Source organism: Cnephaeus nilssonii, assembly GCF_951640355.1.
Source record: "Cnephaeus nilssonii genome assembly, chromosome: 12".
Classification (NCBI taxonomy): Eukaryota; Metazoa; Chordata; class Mammalia; order Chiroptera; family Vespertilionidae; genus Cnephaeus; species Cnephaeus nilssonii.
The window spans coordinates 58963753-58989329 of NC_137083.1; the positions used below are offsets into that span (position 1 = coordinate 58963753).

Sequence of the window (25577 nt, forward strand, 5' to 3'; positions counted from 1 at the left end):
ATAAATATCCAAATGGCCCTTGGCAGACAAAAGGTTCCCCACCCCTGATTTAGAGAGAGATCAGTTTTCAACTAAAAAATTTGATAATTATTGATCTTGAGACTGTTGTGAATGAGTAGCCACCTCTTTTATATTTGCCATAGCTGGGTAAACTTTTGGTTTTGACTGATGGGAAGGATGACTGTGTTCACTGAAGGATTTGCAAACAGTGCTCATGTTATTTTCTAGTTTAGTATGCAACCTAGCTAAAATTTATATAATATAAAAATAGGAGGAGTACTGTGAGATTTTGTCAATGGAGAAACAAAATCAAAAGGACAACTAGTTCATTAAGTTGGTTGATTTTGCAATGGAGAAATAAAATCAAGCCATCAGCCAGTTATTTTATCTTTTACGGTGAAATTGCCTTATGACCAAGTAGTTGTGCGGCAAAAACGCTTGTGGCATAGATGTTTACAGCACAACTAATGGACACAGGAGGGAAATTATAGTCTGTATTTTGATCAGCCATGTGCTTAACCAAAAATTGCCCTGTGTGACAGCCTATGCTGTGTTAGTCTTTGGATTCTCAGATGAGAATGGAAAAGGCTAGATAACCAAGACTGTAAGTACTGAATATGTTGGCAACCCTGAGACATAAGTTCTTTTTGAAATGGAGCTAAGTTGGGATATTTTGGTTACAAAGACTTTACTTTTGGATGTCAGCAGCATGGTAGTGTGAGTACCTCCAGATCTCTTCCCTTGAAGTTGCAATGGGTTGGACAGTTATAATTTGACAAAGGATTCCCTGCTCAGCACACAAGAGAAATCTGCATATTGAGAGATCTGAGGGTGGATATACCTGAGTGAAGAGTGGAGATGGGAAGGTGGGGTTCATTACAGGGATGCAAGGATGGCTCAACTACACAAGTTGATCAGTGTGATTCACCACATTGACAAAATAACAGATAAAAATCATGATCTTATCAATAGATGCAGAAAATGCATTTGACAAAATGCAACACCCATTTATGATTAAAATCCTCAAAAAATGAGTATAGAAAAAAGGTACCTCAACATGATTAAGGCCATATATGGCACACCCTCGGCTAATATCATACTCAATGGTGAAAAACTGAAAGCTTTTCTTCTAAGATCAGGACTAAGACAAGGATACCCCTTCTTACCACTGTTAGTCAACAGAGTACTGGAAGTCCTAGCCAGAGCAGTCAGGCAAGAGAAAGAAATAAAAGACATCCAAATTGGTAATGAAGAAGTAAAATTGTCGCTTTTTGCAGATGACATGATTCTATATATAGAAAACCCTAAAGACTTCACCAAAAAACTATTAGAAACAAACAAAAAAAACAGTAAAGTTGAAGGAACTCAATGTACAAAAATTTGTTGCATTCCTCTATACTAACAATGAAATTTTAGAAAAAGAAATGAAAAAAGCAATTCCATTTGCAATTGCAACAAAAAGAATAAAATACCTAGGAATAAATTAAAGAATGTGAAGGAACTATGCACTAAAAACTATATGACATTATTGATAGAAATTGGAGAAGATACCAAAAAATGAAAATATATTCTGTGTTCATGGATTGGGAGAATCAACATAGTTAAAATGGCCATTTACCTAAAGCAATATATAGATTTAATGCAATCTCCATCAAAATCCCAATGGCATCTTTTTCAAAGAAATAGAATAACAACAACAAATCCACAAATATGTATGAAACTCTAAAAGACCCAAAATAGCAAAAGCAATTCTTAGTAAAAAGAACTTAGCCCATAGGTATCACACTCTCTGATCTCAAATCCTATATAATAAAGGGGTAACATGCAAATTGACCCTCACACCCTCGCATCACAAGATGGCCACTCCACGTTGTCACAAGATGGCCACCCCCATGTCATCACAAGATGGCCGCCCCCACATCATCACAAGATGGCCGCCCCCATGTTGTCACAATATGGCCGCCCCACATCATCACAAGATGGCCGCCCTCATGTCATTACAAGATGGCCACCACAAGATGGCCACCCCCACATTGTCACAAGATGGTCGGCAGGGGAGGGCAGTTGGGGGCAACCAGGCCTGCAGGAGAGGGCAGTTGGGGGTGATTGGGCCGGCAGGAGAGCGGTTAGGTGTTAATCAGGCTGGCAGGGGAGCAGTTAGGGGGCTATCAGGCTGGCAGGCAGAGAAGTTAGGGACAATCAGGCAGCCAGGCAGGTGAGTGGTTAGGAGCCAGCAGTCCTGGATTGTGAGAGGGATATTTGACTGCCAGATCAGGCCTAAATAAGCAGTTGGACATCCCCCAAGGGCTCCCAGATTGGAGAGGGTGCAGGTTGGGCTGAGGGACACCCTCCAGTGCATGAATTTTGTGCACTGGGCCTCTAGTTATACTATAAAGCTACAATACTGAAAATAGTATGGTTGGCAGCAAAACAGACACATAGTCTAATGGAACAGAATTGAGAGCCCAGAAATAAAACCATATGTATATGGGCAATTAATATTTGAAAAAAAGAGTCAAAACACACAATGGAGAAGAGAAAGCCTCTTCAGTAAATGGTGCTGGGAAAATTAGAAAGCTACATGCAAAAGAATGAAAATGGACTGCTCTTTGATACTATACCCCAAAATTAACTCAAAATGGATCAAAGAGCCTATATAATAAAAGCCTAATATACCAATTGTCTGACTGGGAGTTTGACCACTCGCTATGATGTGCGCTGACTACCAGGGGGCGGGTGGAACATGGCAGGCGTCAGCGACATGGCACTGGCAGCGGGCAGCAGTGGAGGTGCTGCCAGCCCCAATGGGCCCTGATGAGAGCCGGACCGTGGTGGGATGGTGGAGCAGGTGAGCAGGCGGCACCAGGCCAAGGCGAGTGCAAGTGGGAGCCCCTCAGCAACCAGCAGCTGGTGCGGGGGGCCTGGCCCTGATCAGCCAGGCTATGACGGGGTGCCAGGTGGGTCTGCGGGTCTGTGAGGCTGCAGGAGTGAGCTGAGGCTCTATCCCCGCAGGCCACCCCAAGGGACCGCACCCGTGCACGAATTCTACTTTAAATATAAGACTCAAAACAATAAAATACATAGAAGAAAACATAGGTTTTAAACTTAGGGACTTTGGTCTCAGAGAGGATTTGATATGAATTTGACCTCAAAAGCAGTAGAAGTGAAAGCAAAAATAAATGAACATGACTACATCAAACTAGAAGAAACCTTCTGCACAACAAAAGGAAGTTATCAACAAGACAAAAAGGCAACCAGCTGGATGGGAGAAAATATTTACAAACAATACCTCCAGTAAGGGGCTAATATCCAAAATGTGTAAATAACTCATACAACTCAACAAAAATGCAATCAATCATTAAAAATGGGCAGAAGTTCTGAACGGATACTTTTTCCAAGAAGACATACAAATGGCCAGCAGATATATGAAAAGATGGTCAACTTTACTAGCCATAAAGGAAATGCAAATCAAAACCACAATGAGATGCAACCTCAGACCTCTTAGAATGCCTATTATCAATAACACATGCAAAAAGTGTTGGAGAGGATGTGGAGTAAAAAGAACCCTCATACAATTCTGGTGGGAATGTAAACTGGTACAGCCCTATGGGAAACAATATGGAGGTTCCTCAGAAAATTAAGAATAGAGCTACCATATGAGCCAGCAATCCCTCTTCTGGGTATCTACCTGAAAATTTTTAAAACACTTATTTGTATAGATATATCTACCCGTATTTCATTGCATAATTATTCATGGAAACAACCTGTGTCCTTTAATGGATGATCGGATAAAAAAGACGTGATACATATATGCAATGGAATACTACTCAGCCATAAGAAAAGATGAAACATTGCCATTTGCGACAACATGGATGGATCTTGAGAATATGCTAAGTGAAATAAGATGGAAAAGGACAAGAACCATATGATTTCACTTAAATGTGGGATATAAATCAGAAAGCAACAAATGAACGAACAAAACAAACAAACTTATAGATACAGACAACAGTAAGATGGTAACCAGAGGGGAAGGAAGGGGAGTGAAGGGAGGATAAGAGAGGATAAAAGGAGTCAAATACTCTAAGGTGACAGAAAGAGACTAGACTTCGTGTGGTGCGCACACCATGCAGTATACTGATGATGTAGTATAGAACTGTACACTTGAAACTTATATAATGTCATGAACCAATGTCACCCCAATACATTGAATTAAAAAAGACTTCACTTTCTCATATGAATGACTTTCTGTTTGGATTTTGGTTACTCCTGACTTATCAGCATGGATGAAAAATTGTAAAGACTTGATATTTTCAGTTTATATCCACACTGCAAAAACAGTATCTGAGGATTTCTCTGCTATTGTAAGGAATGAATAATTTAGTTTGATTTTTTCTTGAACTCAAATAAATAAGATGAAAATCAAACTCAAGATAAAGCTATAGTGTCCTGTCATTTGTCATTGCTACTCTGTCTCGAAAGCTTTGTGAAAGTGATGGTTTTGATGTTTGTTATGAGATACAATTTCCACAAATAGGTGTTTAAAGCTTTTTCATTTTAGCCAGAGATTGCAGTATGTGCATGTACTAAGCAACTTAAAAAAACAAAGCAAATTTGGTATGCTGAATAATAGCTTTCACAAGAAAAGCTTCTGGCAATGAAACCCTAGTGAGAAGTTGTCAGATACCATTTTAAGGAAGCAAGGCTAAATTTTGATGTGTATTTCTAAGTATAAATCTAATCAGCAAGCAAAGAACATTAAATGTTTTACTTTGCTAGTGGCAGCAAAGAATGTAATGACAGATACAGTTTAAATTTATTATTGAAGTTATATTTTCTTTTAGGTTGGGCCTGTGTAGAATATAATACACAGGTCTCTATGTCTATTTCATAGCCCAAATTGACAATTTATAGAGCGATTTTCTAGAATCTCAAAATGTAGTGACTCTGTGTAACAGTGACTTCTACACGCAGGAAATGTTTTTCCATGGACCGTTTACTATCATTGTGTCATGGGATATTTGTTGCATGATGTAGGAAATCCTATCAGTGGTTATATTTCATTCTTTTTATTGGACTTAGCTTAACTTCAGCTCATTGCTTAAGTCAGTGACTAAGAATTTTTCATCAGCTGTCCTTGGTGACATACAGTATATCATTCATCATACTAGGACCATTGGTGTTATCAATTGAAAGACCTAAATGGCAGACAAAAAATTAAATGCTACTTGAAAAACTGAAGTGAGAAGAGACTGTTTTGGCTCTCTAAAATTCCCTCTATTTTCTTTTTCTTATCCTCACCTGAGGATATGTTTAGAGAGAGGGGATAGTGTGTGGGGAGAGAGAAAGAGAACACAAAAAACAACAAAAATCGATCGGTTGCCTCCCATATGTGCCCTGTCCAGGAATTGAACTCACAGCCTTTTGGTGCCTGGGACAATGTTCCAACCAACTGTGCCACCTGGCCAGGGCTCCCTCCATTTTCTGCCTATTTAATATGGATGGCTATGAAATATTCTTTTTCTGGCATTTTAATCTCATGCTTTTCAATGCAGAAGAACTCCTCAGCAAATAGTCCTTGTCGCATGGGATTCTTCTAGACAGCATAATAAGAAGCTATTCTATAAATTCTGCTCCCCAGACATTATTATAATAGTGGTGTGTGATTGTACTTTCTTGAGTAACTTGCCGTTAAAAATACATAGTCTATTATAATGGAGTGAAGGCAGGATGGGTAAAAGGAAACAACAAAAACCAATTTTGTTTCCTTGAATCTTGAGGTGCTCACTTTTATTATTTTTATTATTATTATTTTTTTAAATATATTTTTTATTGACTTTTTACAGAGAGGAAGGGAGAGGGATAGAGAGTTAGAAACATCGATGAGAGAGATACATCGATCAGCTGCCTCCTGCACACCCTCTACTGGGGATATGCCCACAACCAAGGTACATGCCCTTGACCAGAATCGAACCTGGGACCCTTCAGTCCGCAGGCCGACGCTCTATCCACTGAGCCAAACCAGTCAGGGCGAGGTGCTCACTTTTAGGCACTTTCATCCTAACCAACTCTTTTTTGGTGTAAGTGTGGTTTGAACTTTTGTCAGCCAAACTGTTATAATTTGTACATTTGGTGTTCATGATTAAATTGATAATGGTATTTTTTAAAAACTGGAACTTATTGCCCATTTATTCATACATTGTTTAAAAATTACTTTTTAAATGATTATGAAAGTAAAAATGTATTTTTTGGGGTAAAATATTCAATTAACTATAAAGAGAGAGGAAAAATTATCCATTTTCCACAAATTCAAAGTTAATCATTTGTCATTTTGTATGTATTATTCCAAGTCATATATGTGTATGTATGTTTTTGTGATGGTTATGTTTTTTAAAGTACTAGGCGTATAGCCCGGCGAGTGTTGCTCAGTGATTGATCATCGACCCATGCACCAAGAGGTCGTGGTTTGATTCTGGTCAGAGCAACATTTGGGTTGCGGACTTGATCCCCAGTAGGGGGTGTGCAGGAGGCAGCTGATCAATGATGTTCCTTCCCCCTTCCTCTCTCTCTCTAAAAATCAATAAAAATATTTTTAAAAAGTACTAGATGTATAACTTACAAAGCAAAATGGATTTATATTCTTGAAAGCATGCTTTTTAATATTAATATAGTATTTTATAATATGGTTATGTTATGTTACTATTTGATCATTTCCCTGTTGTTGGATATTGAGTTTGCTTATGGTTTTTCTATATAAAATATATGTTGTTCTATCTCACTGTCTCAATCTTTCTCTTTGCCACCGCCTTCATGTTTCTAGGAGGAAGATTGAACAGTCATTTAAACTGGTCATGAAAATGAATTTTTAGGCAATGCTTGATCAACATCAATTTTACTTTAGCCTGTAGTCTCCTCATCATTCATCACAATCTATGACTTTAGCAGAGTTCAAAGACAATGAAAGAGATACAGATTAATTCTTGTTACTGTCAGATCAAATTCATTCACAATACTAAATATGTGAACCTTGGAGATCAGAAGTTAAAGTACTTATGGAACTGGGACCTCAATATAGGCCAAATCCTGAATCCTCATAAAAGATGCCACACAAATTCTTTTTGTTACCTGATATTTTCTGTAGGTTGAAACAATTGTAAATCCTAGCATGTTGACATGCTGAAGAATACACAGTGCCTAAAATATATTATTGGTTCAATGAAATGTTGTACAGTATGAATCAGTATTTAAAAAAAAAATGCTGGCGGTTCTTCAATTGAATAGAGCTTCATTTTGTTTTTGTAACAATGTTCATTTTGACCTTAAAATGCTACCTTAGTTCACTTCATCTCATCTTTAAGAGAAACCTCGGTAATTTATAGATAAGAAATTAAGTCACAGAGGGTAGTGTCAGGAAGGGAACACTGGTCTCTTTAAACCTGATTCTGTAATTAAAATTCTTTAGCCATGCTTCTCATGAGCTCTGGTTATCTGTTCTTCTAAGAGAAATCAAACATGATATACTTCTATATTTCACAGTCCTGGGGTGAACAAACACACACGCACGCGCACTCTGGATGTGACTGTGAAGCGCAAGTCATGGCGGCATGTTGTTCCATACTCTTTATTTCATGACCACTCTCATCATTTCATAGCCATGTTTCAGATGCTCATCAATTTAAATCTGAGTCTTTTAAAATATTTTATTTTATAAAATTATAGTGTCTTGTTAGATTAACTTCTTACTGTTAAAGTCTATAAATTATATAATTGAGGTAAAATATGTTAAAACCGTGAAAGTGTTCAAGCATGCAGTAAAATCTTATAATTTGGGTTTATTTAACCTTCAAATTGTCATGGAGTTTGAGAAGATTTATGTTTACTTAAACTACTAGCATCGGAGATGGATGGGGTGGAAGTGAGGTTGGGTTTAGTAAGAAAATTTTCTGAGAGGAAATCTCAAGTAAATTAGTAACTCATTTTATAATCGTTATGTATGTTAGAAGTTACTAGTTACAGAGAATAACTTGGTATTATAATTATTAGTTTCATTAAAACAGTTTCTAGCGACCTTTACCCAATAACACTTTTAGAAGACTGGGTCCAATTGCTGAAGGTACTTGAAAATGACATAAAAGCATTTATTTTAAAGTATCACGTGTACTTAGATTTTACTCATTCTTGCTGTCTTCCTACCATTTATTCTAGGTAGTTTCATATTTTCTGCTGTAGTGAAAGCTAATTTATTATTGGTGTTTATAGAGAAATTATTCCTTACTAAACTCTTCATTCCTTAATTTCAAAATGGAATCTCTGTGAATTATTATACGTTAATTTAGAGTGAGTAACTTTAATTCCTTTTCTCATTTTCCTTAAATATAAAAATGATATGGCCTTATTGAACTGTTTGCTCACTGTTAATTCTAATATTGTCACTTACAAAACATACAGTTTTAATTGGCCAGAGGCTATTTGATGTAGATAAGTTTTGATGGGAAGTGTATCAGCTTGAGATAAATCTATGTTTGGAAAATTGTTCTTTTAAAGCCATTAACCTGAAAATGTCTGAATGTTTAAAAATGAAAAAAAAATTAATAGTTTGTGGGTAAAGGGGTGTCACTCTGTATCTGTGTGCATTTCTGTGATGTCTTATCAGAGAGCTGGGGTCTTTAAGCTGCAATTTGTACCCACCTTTCTCGTTTTCATTGGATTCCTAATGGAGTCCTCATCTGTGTAGGCATCATGAGAGAAAAGATTTGACTATTTGATGATTAGTAGAAAGTGGTTTTGGATACCCTACGGAAAATCAAGACGATCTGTGCGAAATACAGTTTTGGTGAGTGTGTTGATAGAGGAAGCTAGAAATACTTGGGCAGCTCAAGGCAGAGAACATGGGGAAGGCATATTGCTGTCATCTGTAAATTTTTATCTGTGTTTGAAAAATCCATATTACTATTAGTGCATTATTCATGACTATCAATAGTCATGCAAACCATAAGTAGCTAGGGTCCCATGTTTTTCTTGTGTTAGAGTGAACATTTTAGCCCAGTCTAAAACAATGGTGCTCAGTGCTGGGCAGTGCTGCCTCCATGGAGGCATCTTAGAAATTTGTGGGGGAGCTACTGATATTTAGGGGTGTGGGCAGGGATCTAGACCAGCGATTTTCAACCTTTCTCATCTCATCGCACATATAAACTAATTACTAAAATTCTGTGGCAAACCAAAAAATATATTTTTTGCCAATCTGACAAAAAAACAAACAAACAAAAAACAGGGTAATTTTGATTCATTCACACCAGATGGCTATTGTTGCTTTGGCTGTCATTATTTTATTTGACAATCTATAGGCAAAGAGGTCAGCGCCCCTGACTAAATAGTCAGGTATTGCATGTTTTAAAAATTCTTGTTGGCACACCAGTGTGCCCTGCACACCCATTGAAAATCGCTGATCTAGACGCCTTGCAAGGCCTGGGATGGTTCTGCCATTTGAAGAATTGTCTCTCTCAGTTTCTGAATGTTCCTTCAGAAATTCATGCACTTGAAAACCTGCTTACCTGACCCAGAACTTAATTGTTTTATATCTAAGCAGAAACTATGTTTGGCATGGTTTTAAGATATACAGAGTTTTTCAGGAATGTGTAACAATAGCTATATGATTAGCCATATAAGCTCAAGATTCAGACTATTTTATTACATCTTCCAATGTAGTTAGGTTTGAGCATTACATAGTGAAAAGCCATTATTTCATTATAAATTAGTTTATTTCTTAAGTGTTTATTACACATCGGGTATTATAGTTTGAAACATTTAGTGTCAGATTATCGTCTATTTTTCAGGATAGTAAAAGGAGTAGGACCACATCCTATCTAATAAAAGAGTAATATGCAAATTAACCATCACTCTGCCACACCCACAAGCCATGCCCACCAGCCACACCCACCAGCCAATCAGGAGCGAATATACAAATAAACCCAACCAAGATGGCTACGGCCACAGAGAGCAGGAGGGAGGCTTGGGATTCCCCGGCAATGGAGGAAGCCAAGCTTTCCGCCTGCTCTTGCCAGCCTAGGCCTCCACTCAAGCCTACAAAGTTTCAATGATAGAAGATACATAAATCCAAACAGAAATGGCAGCAGCCACGAAGCTGTAAAGAGCAGGAGGCTAGGGTTGCCCCCGGTGATGGAGGAAGCCTAGCTTTTGCACACCCTGGCCAGCCCAGGCCTCTGCTTAAGGCTATAAAGTTTCAATTATAGAAGATAAATAAACCCCAGATACCAGGGCCTCTGCTTGGGTCACCAGGGGCCCTGGCTGGCCTGCAAACTACCACAGGCCCCTCGCCCAGGCCGCCTCATGCCCCAAGGGAACCCCCACCCTGATCCGGGACATCCTTCAGGGCAAACCAGCTGGCCCCCACTCGTGCACCAGGCCTCTATCCTATCTAATAAAAGAGTAATATGCAGCTTGACCATCACTCCAACACACAAGATGGCTGCCCCCATGTGGTCAAAGATAGCTGCCCCCATGTGGACACAAGATGGCCACCACAAGATGGCCAGCAGGGGAGGGCAGCTGGGAGGGACCAGGCCTGCAAGGGAGGGCAGTTGTAGGTGATCAGGCCAGCAGGGGAGGGCAGTTAGGGGTGACCAAGCCGGCAGAGGAGGGAAGTTAGGGGCGACCAGGCCTGCAGGGAAGGGCAGTTGCGAGGGATCCAGGCCTGCAGAGGAGAGCAGTTGGGGGGGGACCAGGCCTGCAGGGGAGGGCAGTTAGGGGTGACCAGGCCTGCAAAGGAGGGCAGTTAGGGGCAAACAGGCTGGCAGGGGAGCAGTTAGGCATCAATCAGGCTGGCAGGCAGAAGCGGTTAGGGGCAATCAGGAAGGCAGGCAGGCGAGCAGTTGGGAGCCAGCAATCCTGGATTGTGAGAGGGATCCCAGATTGGAGAGGGTGCAGGCTGGGCCGAGGGACATCCCCCTCAACCCCCCCATGCATGAATTTCGTGCACCGGGCCTCTAGTGTTTACTATAAAAAGGCAGCATTGGGCCTGGCCTGTAAGGGTGAAACCACTGGGCTGATTTGAAGCACCTTTTTCATTGCTGTTTTATAGTTCCAAGTATTTTAAAGGATTTACACCTTACACAGCACGTGGTGTAAGTTACCAAAATGAAATGCTCCTGAAAGGCAAGAAAGTGTACCGTCCCTTTCTTTCTCTGTATAACACTGGTATTAAAGAAATGTGTGGATCACCAGGAATGTAATTATAATACATGTTTTTTTACTGTTATCTTCTGTTCAGCTTAACTTTATTGTGGATAATTTACTTTATTTTTAGGAAAAAGGTTAAGTACCTTCTTGCATTTAAATTAAAGGCAGGACCAGGCCTTTGGTCTTGAAATCCTTATGTAGCCTTGTGTTTTAAAGGTGGTGAAATCATCTGTGATCAGCTAATTCCTAGAGCCTCCACAATGCTTCATAGATAATTATTTTTAGAGATTATGACTACTTATGACTACATTGAAATGGCATTTTCTGAACAATGAGTGGAGATTTGTTACTTTAGATGAAGGAAAAAAATAACAGGGCTATGGATATAATTTGACTTAAAAAAAGGGATGAAATAATTATCACAATGTGAATTAAATAAAAAACAAAGCTCAGGATATTGCACTATAGTTTAATGAAAAAATTATACCAGTACGTGTTTTGCTGTCTCACAGTTTTAATATATTTGAAACACCATAAATAAAATATGAATTAAGCATGGGTAAAAAATTAGAATTGCTTTATTTAAAACTTCCCAGGAAAGGCCATTGTTCTGTGGTGCGCTAGTGTTAACCACTTAACTGCCACACATCCAAAACAAACCATCCCCACATGACACGATATGTTGAATTTGAGTCTATAGCCGCTTATGGTGTACAAAGGGTTAAATAGGTCCTTTTTGGCATCTGACCCTTAATGGGCTATAGGTGAAGCCTCTGAACCCCAGAGGTCTGCCTCTTTGTGACCCTCCCACTATTTCTTCTGTCTAGTAGTGGGCCAGTATCTAGACACAGGACTCTCTTTTTTCTAGTTTTTACTCTTTTTGTAAGGGATATAATTGGTTCAAAATTTTACATTCAAAAGAAGAAAAACCTTGAGATTGGGGTTGGTTCTCATTTTCCAGGGCTATAGAAAGTTGGGCAGATTAAAAGATAGATTTGACCTGGCTGTTGTGGCTCAGTTGGTTGGAGTGTTGTCTGTACACCAACCAAGGGGTGGCAGGTTCGATTTCCAGTCGACACATAACCCAGGTTGTGGGTTCAATCCCGGGACAGGGCATGTGCTGGAGGCTGCCGATTGATGTTTCTTTCTCTCTCCCTCCCTCTTTCTAAAAGAAAAAAAAAGAAAAAAGAATATAGATGCTTACTTTCAGACTTGAATCTTTTGCTTTACATGTAAAGAGAAATTTAAAGTTTCCTTTAGAAAATAGTGTTGGTCAGAGTTTAAAGAACTAAATGTCTTAGTTGAATTTAGGAACTTTTGTGCTAAAAAAGCACACACTAGTTCACAACAGTAGGAAGAGGGAAGACTGATTTATGAATCTAGGTATTGTAATGATATTTGACTTTCTATTTACCAAGCAAATTATTTAGGAAAGGACATTCGTCTTGATTAAAGCTTTTTGCTCATGAAAAGTGGGCTTTCCACTCTGTTTCACTATCATAAAATATATTTTAAAAAAAACAATGCAACTAGATCACCAACTTACACCATACACAAAAACAAACTCAAAATGGTTAAAGGACTTAAATGTAAGACCATAAAAATCTTAGAAGACTCCATAGGCAGCAAAATATCAGACATATGTCGTAGCAGTATCTTTACCGATACAGCTCCTAGGGCAATGAAGACTAAGGAGAAAATAAACAAATGGGACTACATCAAAATAAAAAGCTTCTTGACAGCAAAAGAAACCACCAACAAAACAACAAGAAAGCCCACTGCATGGGAGAACATATTTGCCAATGATATTTCAGATAAGCGTTTAATTTCCAACATTTACAGGGAACTCATACAACTTAACAAAAGGAAGATAAATGATCCAATCAAAAACTGGGCAAAGGACCTAAATAGACACTTTTCGAAAGAGAATATATACAGAAGGCTGAGAAACATGAAAACATGCTTAAAGTCAGTAATTATCCGAGATATGCAAATCAAAACAACAATGAGGTTCCATCTCACACCTGTCAGAATGGCTATCATCAACAAATCAACAAAGAACAAGTGCTGGCGAGGATGCGGAGAAAAAGGAACCCTCATGCACGGCTGGTGGTAATGCAGACTGGTACAGCCACTGTGGAGAACAGTATGGAGTTTCCTCAAAAGTTAAAAATGGAACTCCCATTTTACCCAGTTAATCCCACTTATAGGACTATATCCCAAGAAACCAGAATCACCAATCAGAAAGGATGTATGCACCCCTATGTTCATAGCAGCACAATTTACAAAAGCTAAGATTTGGAAACAGCCTAAGTGCCCATTAGCAGATGAGTGGATTAGAAAACTGTGGTACATCTATACAATGGAATACTATGCCACTATAAAAAAGAAGGAACTTTTACCATTTGCAACAGCATGGATGGAACTGGAGAGCATTATGCGAAGTGAAATAAGCCAGTCAGAGAAAGATAAATATCACATGATCTCACTCATATGTGGGATATAATGATCAACATAAACTGATGAACAAAAATAGATCCAGAGACAAGGTAGCACTGAACAAACCATCCAACCTCAGAGAGAAGGCAGGGGAGGGAGGGTTAGAGATCAACCAAAGGACTTGTATACATGCATATTAGCATAACCAATGGACACAGACACTGGGGCGGTGGGGGCTTGCCCTCGGAGGTGGCAGTGGCGGGAGGGGGGGGGGCGGGTGTCAATCGGGGGAAAAAAAGACATACTTAATACCTTAAACAATAAAAAAAAAATCATAGAAAAATGTGCTGTGAGCCTTGCTTTAGGGTGGTAATTAGGAAAGTGGACTAGAATATAACATATAAATATTAATTGGTCTGTGTTATGATACACTAAACAACCAGATATTGTTGACTAATGGATACATTGTAGTATCTAAATTACTTTTAAAATTTAAATTTATTGAGGTAATGTTGGTTAATATAAATTTCAGGTGTGCAGCATTATAATTCAATATCTATATATTCTATATTGTGCTCACTACCAAAAGTCTAGTTTCTTCTTTGAGTTACTTTTGAGAAACAACTAGCATTCATCAGTTTCTTATAATTTAGTTATAGATTGTTGATTGTGGCTGCCCTTCACACATGCACAGATCTCTCTATTTGCAAAAATCACCTTCTATTCATTATTTTTCCACCCAGTTCCTTGTTGTTTAATTTCTAAACTTGTTGAAGAGACGCCGACTGTATATAATTGCTGCCTTCTGTTGTTCTCCTCCTACTGATCCCCGATGCCCACACACTAATTTCCATGCTCTCCATGGAGGGATAGGTAATTGTTAGCCATGCTGCTAAACCTTCCTCCAGTGCCCAGGGTAGACATTAATTCACTGAACTTGGACGTGGAGTCCTCCTACACACACCACCTCAGGCCGCTACTGCCAGGTCATCGGAATTGGCACATGGGATGAAATCTGTTTACCCTTTCTGCACATGGTATCTTGGTTCATTTCTTCCTTTCCATTCCATTTTTTCTTTGTCTCTATTGATGTTCTTTCACTCGCCTCCATCATCTGATGAATTTTTAAGGCCTATTCCTTAGCCTTCTACTTTTTTTCCTTACAGATTTCCCCCCAGATCTCTAATAGTCATTCCCAAATCAGCATTTCCAGCCAAATCTCAAATCAAATCTGAATTTCAAATTCAAATATCTAATTGCCTACAATTCCGTGTGGTGATTCTACCATTACTTTCAATTGAGTATGTCTGAAACTGAACTCATTATCTTTCTTCCTCAAACAGCCTCTCCTTCTTTACTTAATTGACCATCGTGTTCATTAATTTTTTGGCATCTGGTTAAACCTTTGACTTCTTTCTCTTCCATCTTTTGGTCAATCACAGACAATCAGTTTTTCCCATGAAAGCTCTTGTGTCTTAGACTCCACCGTTATGGCCAGTATCCTCGCTCAGGTCCTCATCACCTTATGTCAGTGTCTCAAATTTGAGTGAGCACCCAGTCACCTGGAGGGCTTGTTAATTCATGGATTGCTGGCCCCCACCCCCAGGGTTTTTTTCTTGTAGATCTGGGGCTTAGCAGAAATACAAGGTGTCCCCCCAAAATGTATACACACTTTGAATGATGATAAAGTAATTGTTTACTAACATACAGTTCATTTTCAAAATTTAAAAGCATCTACAGAAATGAATACTTTTTTTGTCAGTGCCTGTTTTTAAACTAATGACTGTTGTGGACCAGGCTCTGCTGATAACATGAAGCAATGGGATCACAAACATTAAGAATCATTTCGTTCAGTATTTGTGTGCCCTCAATTCATCAACTGTTGCTGGGTTTTGTACTGTAAACTTTATCTTTTCTGTATCCCCATAAAAAAATAGTCTAGTGGCACTTTAGGATAAATTTTCTTTGTTCAAAGCTTAGTCTGCCTTCACTCATTATTTCAGATCAGTCAAACCTGAAAAGGAGTGAAAATTAAGTGAGTTATCAGCTGTTGAAGTTTGTATACATTTTTTTTGGGACACCCTGTATTTGCATCTCTAACTAAGGCTACACTTTGAGAACCCATCATTGCCTTATACTTTCCCCATCCTGTTTGTCTGCAAACCTTTGCCAGGTAAAGTTTCCAGTAACACCCTATTTCATGACATTATCCCTATACATTAACAACTGTCCATGATGCCCTATTTTTTTTTTAAAACATTTCTTATCTAAATTTCTTCCTAGTTTACAAGGCTCCTCATGATTGAGCATATTTTATCTTACAAACAAGCTTTGTTTGCTTTCCTTTCCATATGTCTGATGTAGGCCCTTGCTCATGTCCTTCCTTCATGAAGCATTCCATGACTGCAGCTGACCTTGGTAAGTGTCATTAATGCTAACCTTAGAAGTACAGATTTACTAACTTAGACTTTAATTTCCTTAGTGATAGGGACCATATATCTTAACCCTTTGCACTCGCTTGCTTTTTTCTCGATTCCTTTATTCTACTTGGGATTTAATTTTTTAAATACCCCAGATTTTACAAAGCGCGGCAGTAGAATAAAAAACTGGAGTTTCTTTTCATACAAACTAATTTATTTGGATTTTTTTATATTTCAAATTATTGATATATTCAAAGAGTATAAAAAGAGCTGCTACCGATGCTAACCGTGTCGAGTCACACTCGACATCCGAGTGCAAAAGGTTAATATCTTAGAAAGCCTAGCATAGGATTGACTCAATGCGCATTTGCTACCTAGTGAACTCATTGATTTCCCTAGTTTGTATATTCCCAGAGGCTTGATTTTTGAGAAAATAATTAAAAAAACACACACAAAAACACCACAAAAGTAACTTCAGATGATTGACCAGGGAACAGAAAATTGAGCTTAAACATTGAAACTGGAACCTTACAGCCAGTAAATAAGCTTATAATGAATACCATTCTTCTGTCCTTTATAAACAGTACTAGAGGCCCAGTGCACAAATTTGTGCACGGGTGAGGTTGGCCGGGCAGGCCGCAGGACGGTTGGTGGGCAGGCCCTGCCCCCCGGTTGCCCCCCACCCATATTGGGGGCAGGGCCATGGGCATTTGGCCGGCCGCCCCACCCCTGATCGAACTCCAGGTCAAATTCCTGGTCGAGGGGATGATTTGCATATTAGCCTTTTATTATATAGGATGCTGTCAGCCAAGGTGGCTCTAGGTGTTACCCATTCTTCTTTTCTTTATGAATATTATGCTGAGGGTCCTGGTGCCTGGTGGCTCCAGGTGTTCTGTAAAGGGTCCAGGGGCAGAAACCTGGGTGGTGGCAGTGGCATGGAGCGGTTTGGGAAGGGGGCTTGTCTTACAGGGTTATTTTGAGTAGCAGTCACACTATACTTCGATTGTATGACTTTTACAGTGTGTATGTTGTATTTCTTCTAAATCTTCCTTCAGGTACTCTAAAAGTTGGTGACTTATTACCTAATGACTGATGTTTGAGTCCACAAATCAATGAATTATCACGTTTTCATGGACCTCCTGGGTGCTTTGCAAAGCCTGTACAATATGGCTCTCTTCCCCACTCTCTTCTGCCTCCCCTTAGTTTTCAGTTTGTCTGGAAAGCCTAGAGGCTGTTTTTGGTAGTTTGCTAGGTGAGTAGCAGATAGAAAGTTTCTCCAAGTGAACAAAGTGTCAGTCACTTCAAGGAAAACAACGGACAGAATATGTTGCCAACGATACACTTTTTTTATTCCTTTACCTTCATTCTAACAGGTTTTTAGGGGAAGTGGAGGGTCCAGCATGAATTCTGGCATCCCATCAGTCTCCCATTTAACATGACTGTGCAAGGGGAGGGCTGCTGGAGATTCTCCAGTTTGGGCCCTATTTTTACAGATGAGATAGCCATGGCCTAAAGCAATGGCATGTTTTTAAAACCTAAGGTGGCAGAGCCAGGACTGGATAGGAACCCCCTTTATCTCCATCTTGCTCCTCCTTGTATTTCACGAGTCTTTCTGCAGAAACCTTGAATACAGTCCCACTCAGGACCGCTGGAATGAAAGGAAACAGGTTTGGGTACTTCATTTGGGGTTGGAGATTTAATGCTGTTTAATTTATAACTTTCTCCCCGGTGAACAAAATACATCCATTTGTGAAACAAACAAAAAAATTAAGCTATGCATCAAAAAGCAATATCCAGAGGTAATTATTATTTTTTAATTTAAATTATAGATCTTATTTTCCCTGAGGCTTTGGGAGGGCTCGCAACTGTTATTCAGGGTATTAAGACATGAAATACTAAATGTATCTGATTCCCAATACTGGTTTAAAGAATTGTCTACTTACAAATGTGGGGACTGTGGCACATGAATGATGAGCTTGTCTGTATTGTACAGCCTGTGCAGCCTGGTATTGATGTTTGTTTTCACATAGAATGGAACGTGGATCTGGTTTCTGTGAGTGCTTGTTGTGAAGCCAGCAATACAAAGACACCATTTGCATATTATTAGAAATTTACAAAGGTAGATAAATCTTATTGGAGCAGTAGTACTACAAAATAAACCATTAACTGGATGCTTTTAATGGTTAGGTTGCCAATCTCTTTGTTACACTGTGCATTCCAATTCAATATTTGTGATTATTAATGTTCAGTTAAGGTTTTCATTCTAACATCATTATTCACTTTAATGTATAAGTAGTCTCAGTTACCCTGCTAGGAATCTAGACAGATGGCTTTTCTTTTGAAGGCAGTCTTAAGGTACATTATCCTTAGGTGAATGTAATTGTCAGTTGAACATCATACTCTGTGTGTATTGTCTGCCAACTAGATGGTGTCAGAAATGAATATTGTCAGGTTATTACGAGTTTCTTTCTAACCCCTGAGATTTATTCCAGTCATCTTTCCACTTTTCTCCTAATCAAACCCTATACCTTAATAAGATAAGGAGTGGGACAAGATTTATCCTACAACCTAGGCTGTGAGTTATTTATGTCTAATATACTGTGTGTTGGATTTCATGGGTGCTTCCATTATTATTTTTTAAACAATCAGAGCTTTTTTTGTATTAAGGAGTTGGTTGAAATTATAACATTAAGGGATATTTCTGTGAAGCTGAACATTTAATTTGGCTCTATTGGAAGGCATACGTTTTGGCTCAACTATCTCAATCCTGGCGGATTCAGTCTTTATGTAAAATCTGCTGCTTGTGTTATGCAACTATATACATTTATTTTCTTCTTAGAGTAGATCTTCATAGCTCTCCTCGGTGTCTTAAAACTAGCCTATGAAAATACAGGCTTTATAAAATTGGACATGGTATGTATCAGCAAATGGTAAAGCCAGAAAGAGAAATGGAGTAAAGGAAAAAATCCCAAAGGACCTGACATTTTTCAAATAGGCAAGGCATAATTTTTATTAAGTAACTTACAGAGATTGTTTAAGAAATACTGTAATTAGGGAGGGAATTATAGGGTGAGGATTAGGCAAAGAAAATGAAGGAAAAGGAGAGTCATAGGGGGAGAAAGTTACTAAGGAAATAGGTATGTCCCTTGAGTTCCAGGGAATGTATGCAAGTCTCAAATCATTGGTTGCATTTTCAGTCTTTTGTTTTTTATTTTTAGAGGATGAGGCATTTCATAAAGTCATTCTATTTTTTGGAGTCATTTCTGTTCACCAAAGAACTGTTTTAAATATATTATGGTGTCTCCTCATGCCCCCATTCCCTCTCTACCAGTTTAACCAGTTTCTGAAAATGGAAAATTTGGACATAAGTCATATGACCCAGAAGACAGGTGAGGTATAATGAATTTATGCTACACTTTCTCTGAGGATTAAGATCCTGGTATTCACAGTTGCTAAGAATACTCATAATTAACTATAAGGTTAGGAGTTTCTCATTGATCCTGAACCCAAATTAGAAATATAGATTCTTAGAATGTCTTGAGAATTTAAATTCTTAGAAATTTTGAATGTGGCTGAGAGGAGTAAATTATTTCTAGGCATTCAGTAAAGAAGAAATTTTGGACTAACCGAAACATTCATTTAGAAATGTTGTTTACTAAACAAACAAACATAATTTTGTTAGGAAATCATGAGCTGCTTTCAACCACACAGATATTTATAATTTTCAGTAATAGTTTCAAATAAAGAGTTTAGGGCAGACTTGCTGTAACCAAGCAATAGCAATGCTTGACTTTTTCCTCGCATGTCTTATGGTCAGTGTCGTACCTACTCTAATTGACAAAATGCTGGTGTTTGCATTCACTAAGATACATTTGCCATTGAGACAGAACTTAAATTGGTTTCTGAGATTTTTAAAAGTGCATGTACGAGAAGGAAACATCCTTTGTCTTCATACACTTTGAAAGGAAAGAGTGTATGTATGTAAAAGCTATAGAACCATACTTCCTGCGCTTGCAGTGGTTTTGCCGATTTCCATGGCAAATCTGATTTCTATGGCTTGGACATTTCTCATTTTTACTTTTTCTCATTTCATAGACTTTGCCAGTCCCTAAAGATCTGCTTGGAGACACACTGTGCTAATCGGCAAAGTTGGCCTTTCCTGTGCTTCTCTGAAAGTAGCCCATCCAGAAACACTGACCTTTTAGTTTAATAACAGTTTTGAGAAAATGTTCATATCCTGAGAGCTGGAAAGAGTGTTTTGAGCAGGGCCGTTTAAAATAGCGGTCTCCCAAAGGTATATCTTTTCCCTTGCGCACTTGGGGTCAGACCTACCAGAAGAAATATGTTGTTGCTTTCTATATTCTATTGATTTAAAAACAAATAACATGAAACTTAGATTTGCTAGAAACCCATTACTAGACTGGTTTATTTTCCTGCCTGGGCTTTGACTTGCTATTTTAGATTTTAAACTCACTATGCTCGATTATGTTTTATCTTTTGTTATTTTAAATTCTCAATTGTAGCTAAAGTAATTACTTTTTCAGCTGTGACCTTGGAAGTGAGACCCAAAAGTTGTGTGTGTGTGTGTGTGTGTAATTTTTCATTTCCAGAAGCAGCTGGAGCATTGGAAAGACAGCTGTGCTTTGGACCCTTTACTGACCAAAGTGATGCCCACCAGCTTCTCCCTTGGGTATACCTTCTTCAGTGGACCTAGAAGTGTCCCCCCCATTTGCATTGCTGCTGGTTTTCCTCTGCGGCCCTCCCAGTCCCAGTTTCTACCCACCTGGCCTACCTAGATGATACCACAGTTGTCTCCTTCTGTTTCTCACCTCACCCCACAGCAGGTGGCAGGGCTGACTGTGATTGAGAGGCAGGAGGGTATAGAGAAAGAAGGCACTCCTTGAAGCTACTTTTGCTTCTCTGCATCTGCAGTCTTTCCTGCATGGCTTCCTTTCCATCCAGCCAGCTGGTCACCCTTGGGTAGTGGAGTCCTTAATGTTCCATTCCATATTGATCACATCATAATAAAAAGTTCAATTCTGTCCTAGCTGGTGCTCAGTGGTTAGAGCACTGGCCCACACTAAAGAGTCGTGGGTTCTATTCCAGTCAAGGGCATGCAACTCGGTTGTGCATGCGGTAGGCAACCAATCCATGTGTCTTTCTCTGTCTCTCCCTCTTCCTTTTACTCTCTAAATATCAATGGGAAAAATATCCTTGGGTGAGGATTAACAAAATAAACAACTCACTGCTGATTTCAGTTTTTCCCCTGGTAAGAAGCCCCTCTGTAAGAGGCACAACATGTATTGTGAAGATATGAGACTGTATTAGCAGCTTACTTAGCAAACTGATCTCACTGCTTCGTATTTAGACATGGTACACTGACATCTTTCAAAGCCCAGCTCTAATGGGCTGAATGGAATTCAGTTGCATTGTGAGTGAAATTTGAATTTTGCCTGAGAAAATTTTTGCTGTGGCAGTTTGCAACAATGTAGGGCAGTGGTCAGCAAACTGTGGCTTGCGAGCCACATGCGGCTCTTTGGCCCCTTGAGTGTGGCTCTTCCACAAAATACCACATGCGGGCGCGCACATACAGTGTGATTGAAACTTCGTGGCCCATGCGCAGAAGTCAATTTTCGGCTCTCAAAAGAAATTTCAGTCGTTGTACTGTTGATATTGGGCTCTGTTGACTAATGAGTTTGCCGACCACTGATCTAGGTGAAGTGGCATGATTTTACAAGTACAGTTTGGCTGTGTATTGATTTTGATTGGTATGTTGAACTTCAAAGAATAGTTTTATCAGATAATACTAATTGATTAAGTATTTGTTTCAGTTTTTGCTAATGGAGTTAGTAGTTCTGAGCACCTCCAAAAAATGAGGAGTCATGTTTTTGCTTGTTTATGGGAAATAGATGAAAATGTGAAAATCATTACCTTGTGGGCTGTATAATCTAGAACTTCCAAGCTGGCAGACACTGATGTAACCCACTCGGTCCTGCTTTTGGATGAGGAAATAAAAACTCAGGTAGATTAACTGATTTATCCAAAGTTCAGCTAATAGAGAAAGAAAGAGTATTCAGACTCTTTGCTGAGCTGTTACTAATTTCACTTTTATTTGTATTGTTTTCTAAAACTTTTAATAGTGAAAAGTTATAAGATTTGCCTGAATGCAAACAATTCCCTGTTCTAGTTTTTTTTTCCTTGATTTTGTGTGACCTTTTCAAAGCAGAGATGTGCATCTCTTCTACTACAGACTCTGAAGTAGGAGAGAAGCCAAACAGCAGCATGAAATATAGTTTGAAGGGACCCTCGAGAACATCCATTTGAGAATATCCATTTGAGAAAACTCCTGCCCAGTTAGTTTACCAATAAAAGTTACAGGTTAGTGGTTTTTAGTATATTTGCAGAGTTGTGAGATGGCTCTCTCACTATCTAATTTTAGAACAGTTTTAACACCCCCAAAAGAAATCCTTTCCCCATTAGCTGTCACTCTCCATTCTCACCTTCCTGCCACTCCTGGCAACCAGTCTAGTCTCCTTTCTGAGTGTATAGACTTGCCTTTTCTAGATATTTCATATCAGTGGAAGCATACAAGTTGTGACCTTCTTTCACTTAGCATGGCATTTCAAGGTTCATCCATGTGGTAGCATCTATCAGTATTTCATGTCTTCCATGGCTGAATAATATCACACTGAATGGATATACCACATATTGTTTATCCATTCATCAGTTGATGAGCATTTAGGCTGTCTTCATTTTTGGGATGCAATGAATAATGCTACCATAATATTCATGTACAACTTCTTGTATAGACATATATTTTCAAGTTTCTTGTGTATACAGAGTACCTAAGAGTGAAATTGCTAGGCCCTGTGGTCACTTTGTTTAGCATTTTGAGGACCTGACTATCTCTTTCTACAGTGGTTGCATCATGTTATATTTCACCAGCAATTTATGAAGGTTCCAGTTTCTCCACATTTTCACTAACACTTGTTATCGTCTTATTGATTATAGTGGGTTCAAATTGGTGTATTACTGCAGTTTTTAATGGCATTTCCCAAATGACAAATGTTGTTGAGCAATTGTTCATGTGCTTATTGCAGTTTGTAACACTTCTTTAGGAAAATGCATATTCATATCTGTGCCCATTTAAAATTGTCTTCTTATTGTTCTGTTATAAAAGTTCTTTGTACTTTCTGGATACAAGTTAATTGTCAGTTATGTGATTTGCCAATATTTTCTCCCACCTGTGGGTTGTCTTTTCACCTTCTTGATGTCCTTTGATGCTGTTGTTTTCTGATAGTCCAAAAGTGAGAGAAAACATCCTTACGACCTTTCATGTATCTTCTTTGTTATTGCCCAGTGTCAGCACAATTTAAAAAGGCTTGTGCATATACTTGTTGTAATTCATTTTTTGTCTGTGCCCTGAGGCAAGGCGCTTACAATGTTCAGATCATCAAGTAGAGTGTTGTTGCAGAGCAGACAGTGCTGTTTAGGTTTCCATCTAATAGGCTACCGTTTGAAATAATATGTCCATTGTGTCTTCCCAGATCCTCCTAAGTGTTTCTGGTGCTTTCTTGGTCATAATTTTGGGTAGTGGGTTTTAGTGAAGAGGAAATAGTCTCTGCTTTTTTTTTTGTGGAAGGCTCTGAAGGAGTCTGTAAAATTTATCTATTTTGTTTACTATCATAGCTATAAGAATCTTTACAAAACACATCGTACAAAATTTTCTAATTGTAAAGACCAGATGTTTCACATCAAGTCACCAGGTCTATAAGAAGCTCCAGCCAAGTTCTCAGCACTGTTCTGAAGTCTCTCTCCAGTTGCTGGCACTTGAATTTGAATGACATGTATTCCAAAAAAATAGGTTTCAAAATGTCCACAAATGCCTTTTTTTTCATAAATTATGGACAAATGAATATAAACACAAATAATTTTCTTTCTGTAATAAATAATTTTTAAAAACTGTTTAATTATCAGAGTGAGAATGCTTGGGTGTAATTTTCCTCTGTAAAGTCCCTTCCTTACAACGTCTCTTCCCTTTATATGCGATTGTCAGATTTTAGTGATAGGACATCCTTTTAAAGAATTTGTACTTAACGGCTCAGTCCCCATGGGCAGTAAGGAGCTCCTTGAGCTTATTCTAAATTTTGGCAAGTGTGGAAATTTCTGGGTCACCAGGGAACTCTTGATTAAGTTACTGCTGAAATGCACTAATTGGTCTTTTCCATAGTGCTTAGATGGTCCCAAGGAGACACTGGCCAGCTGGCAGAACTTTGCCCTTTAAGCTCCAGTTTCAGCTTTGTTTTTGTGAGTATTTTCTTGGCTTTGTTTTTAAGAAATCACTAATTTCATCTCCTTTTTGCTCTTTACTGATTCCAGTTTCTGATGAAGAACTGAAGAGAAGAGTAGCTGAGGAACTGGCCCTGGAGCAAGCCAAAAAAGAGTCTGAAAACCAGAAACGGTGAGTTTCCTGCCAGGCGGGAGATTTTGATCGACTTGTTATAATTATTAAGTATTTTTAGAGAGGAATAATTGTAGTAAGACTCATTATTTGTGTCTGGCTGAACTTCAGAATGTGCTGAGCATGTGAACTTGGCCATTTTCGGTTTTGGATTGTGTTTGTTAAAGCCCTAGGTTGCCCTCTCCCCAAACTTGGTTATAAGTGTCCATGATGTCTTTTGTGTGGTTCTTTATTGCATGAATACTGACTGAGCCCTGTTTTCTCAATAATGTGAGAAGTAGTTCTTGAGGATTCTCCAGGAATTTCACAAGCTAGTTTCTTTCAATGAATGTAGTTAGGATTAAAAATTACGTTGTCTACTGTGGTTATGAAAGTTAGCAATATTGTAGCTATTAATGAATGCCATGTATTATCCATAGTGCCCATATTAATAAATAGCACTAATTAGTAATATACTCACTTAAAAAAACTGAAGATATAGCAGAAATATGTCAGGTTGAAAAATCAAAATCTTCTATAATTCCATTCAATGGAGAAAACCAATCTTGAATGTTTTATTCCTCTAGATTTTTTTCTATATACATACTACTACATTATTTTTATCATTATTAAAACTACTACTACTACTAACAGTTAAACAGTTCATTGAAGTGTTTTTGTAATAGTAGAAAACCAGAGGTAATTCATATGGCCATCATAGGGGACTGGATGACTGAGTTATGGCACATGCCTCAATACAATACTAGACAGTCAAGTAGATCCTTATGTACTGATTCAAAAAGATGTTGAGAGCTATAAACTGAAAAACATACAATATTCAAAACAGCATAGATAATTTTTTTGGTAAAAGTACTACTTTTTAAAGACCTTTGAAGTACAGTTATTCATAAAAATGGGCCAATACTTTTTAATCTAAGATAGAGTCAAGTGCTTTCCATCTGTGCTACTTCTGAAATTTGCATACAGCACAGAGCATTACTGTTATATGATCATGCAAATGTCTTTCTGCTGTGAGCACTAAGCACATGCCTGCCACCAGTGGATGCTTAGCGTGTGCTTGTTTT

The 25577-nt window shown here is 38.5% G+C and overlaps 1 protein-coding gene across 1 annotated transcript in view; it reads left to right on the forward strand.

The window, feature by feature from the left end:
* Positions 1-25577, forward strand: part of CHCHD3 (coiled-coil-helix-coiled-coil-helix domain containing 3) — a 273184-nt gene that overhangs the window by 36005 nt on the left and 211602 nt on the right. The window contains exon 3 of the mRNA XM_079786590.1: positions 24432-24513. Within this exon, the coding sequence (XP_079642716.1) occupies positions 24432-24513 (82 nt within the window). The remainder of the gene's footprint in view (positions 1-24431; positions 24514-25577) is intronic.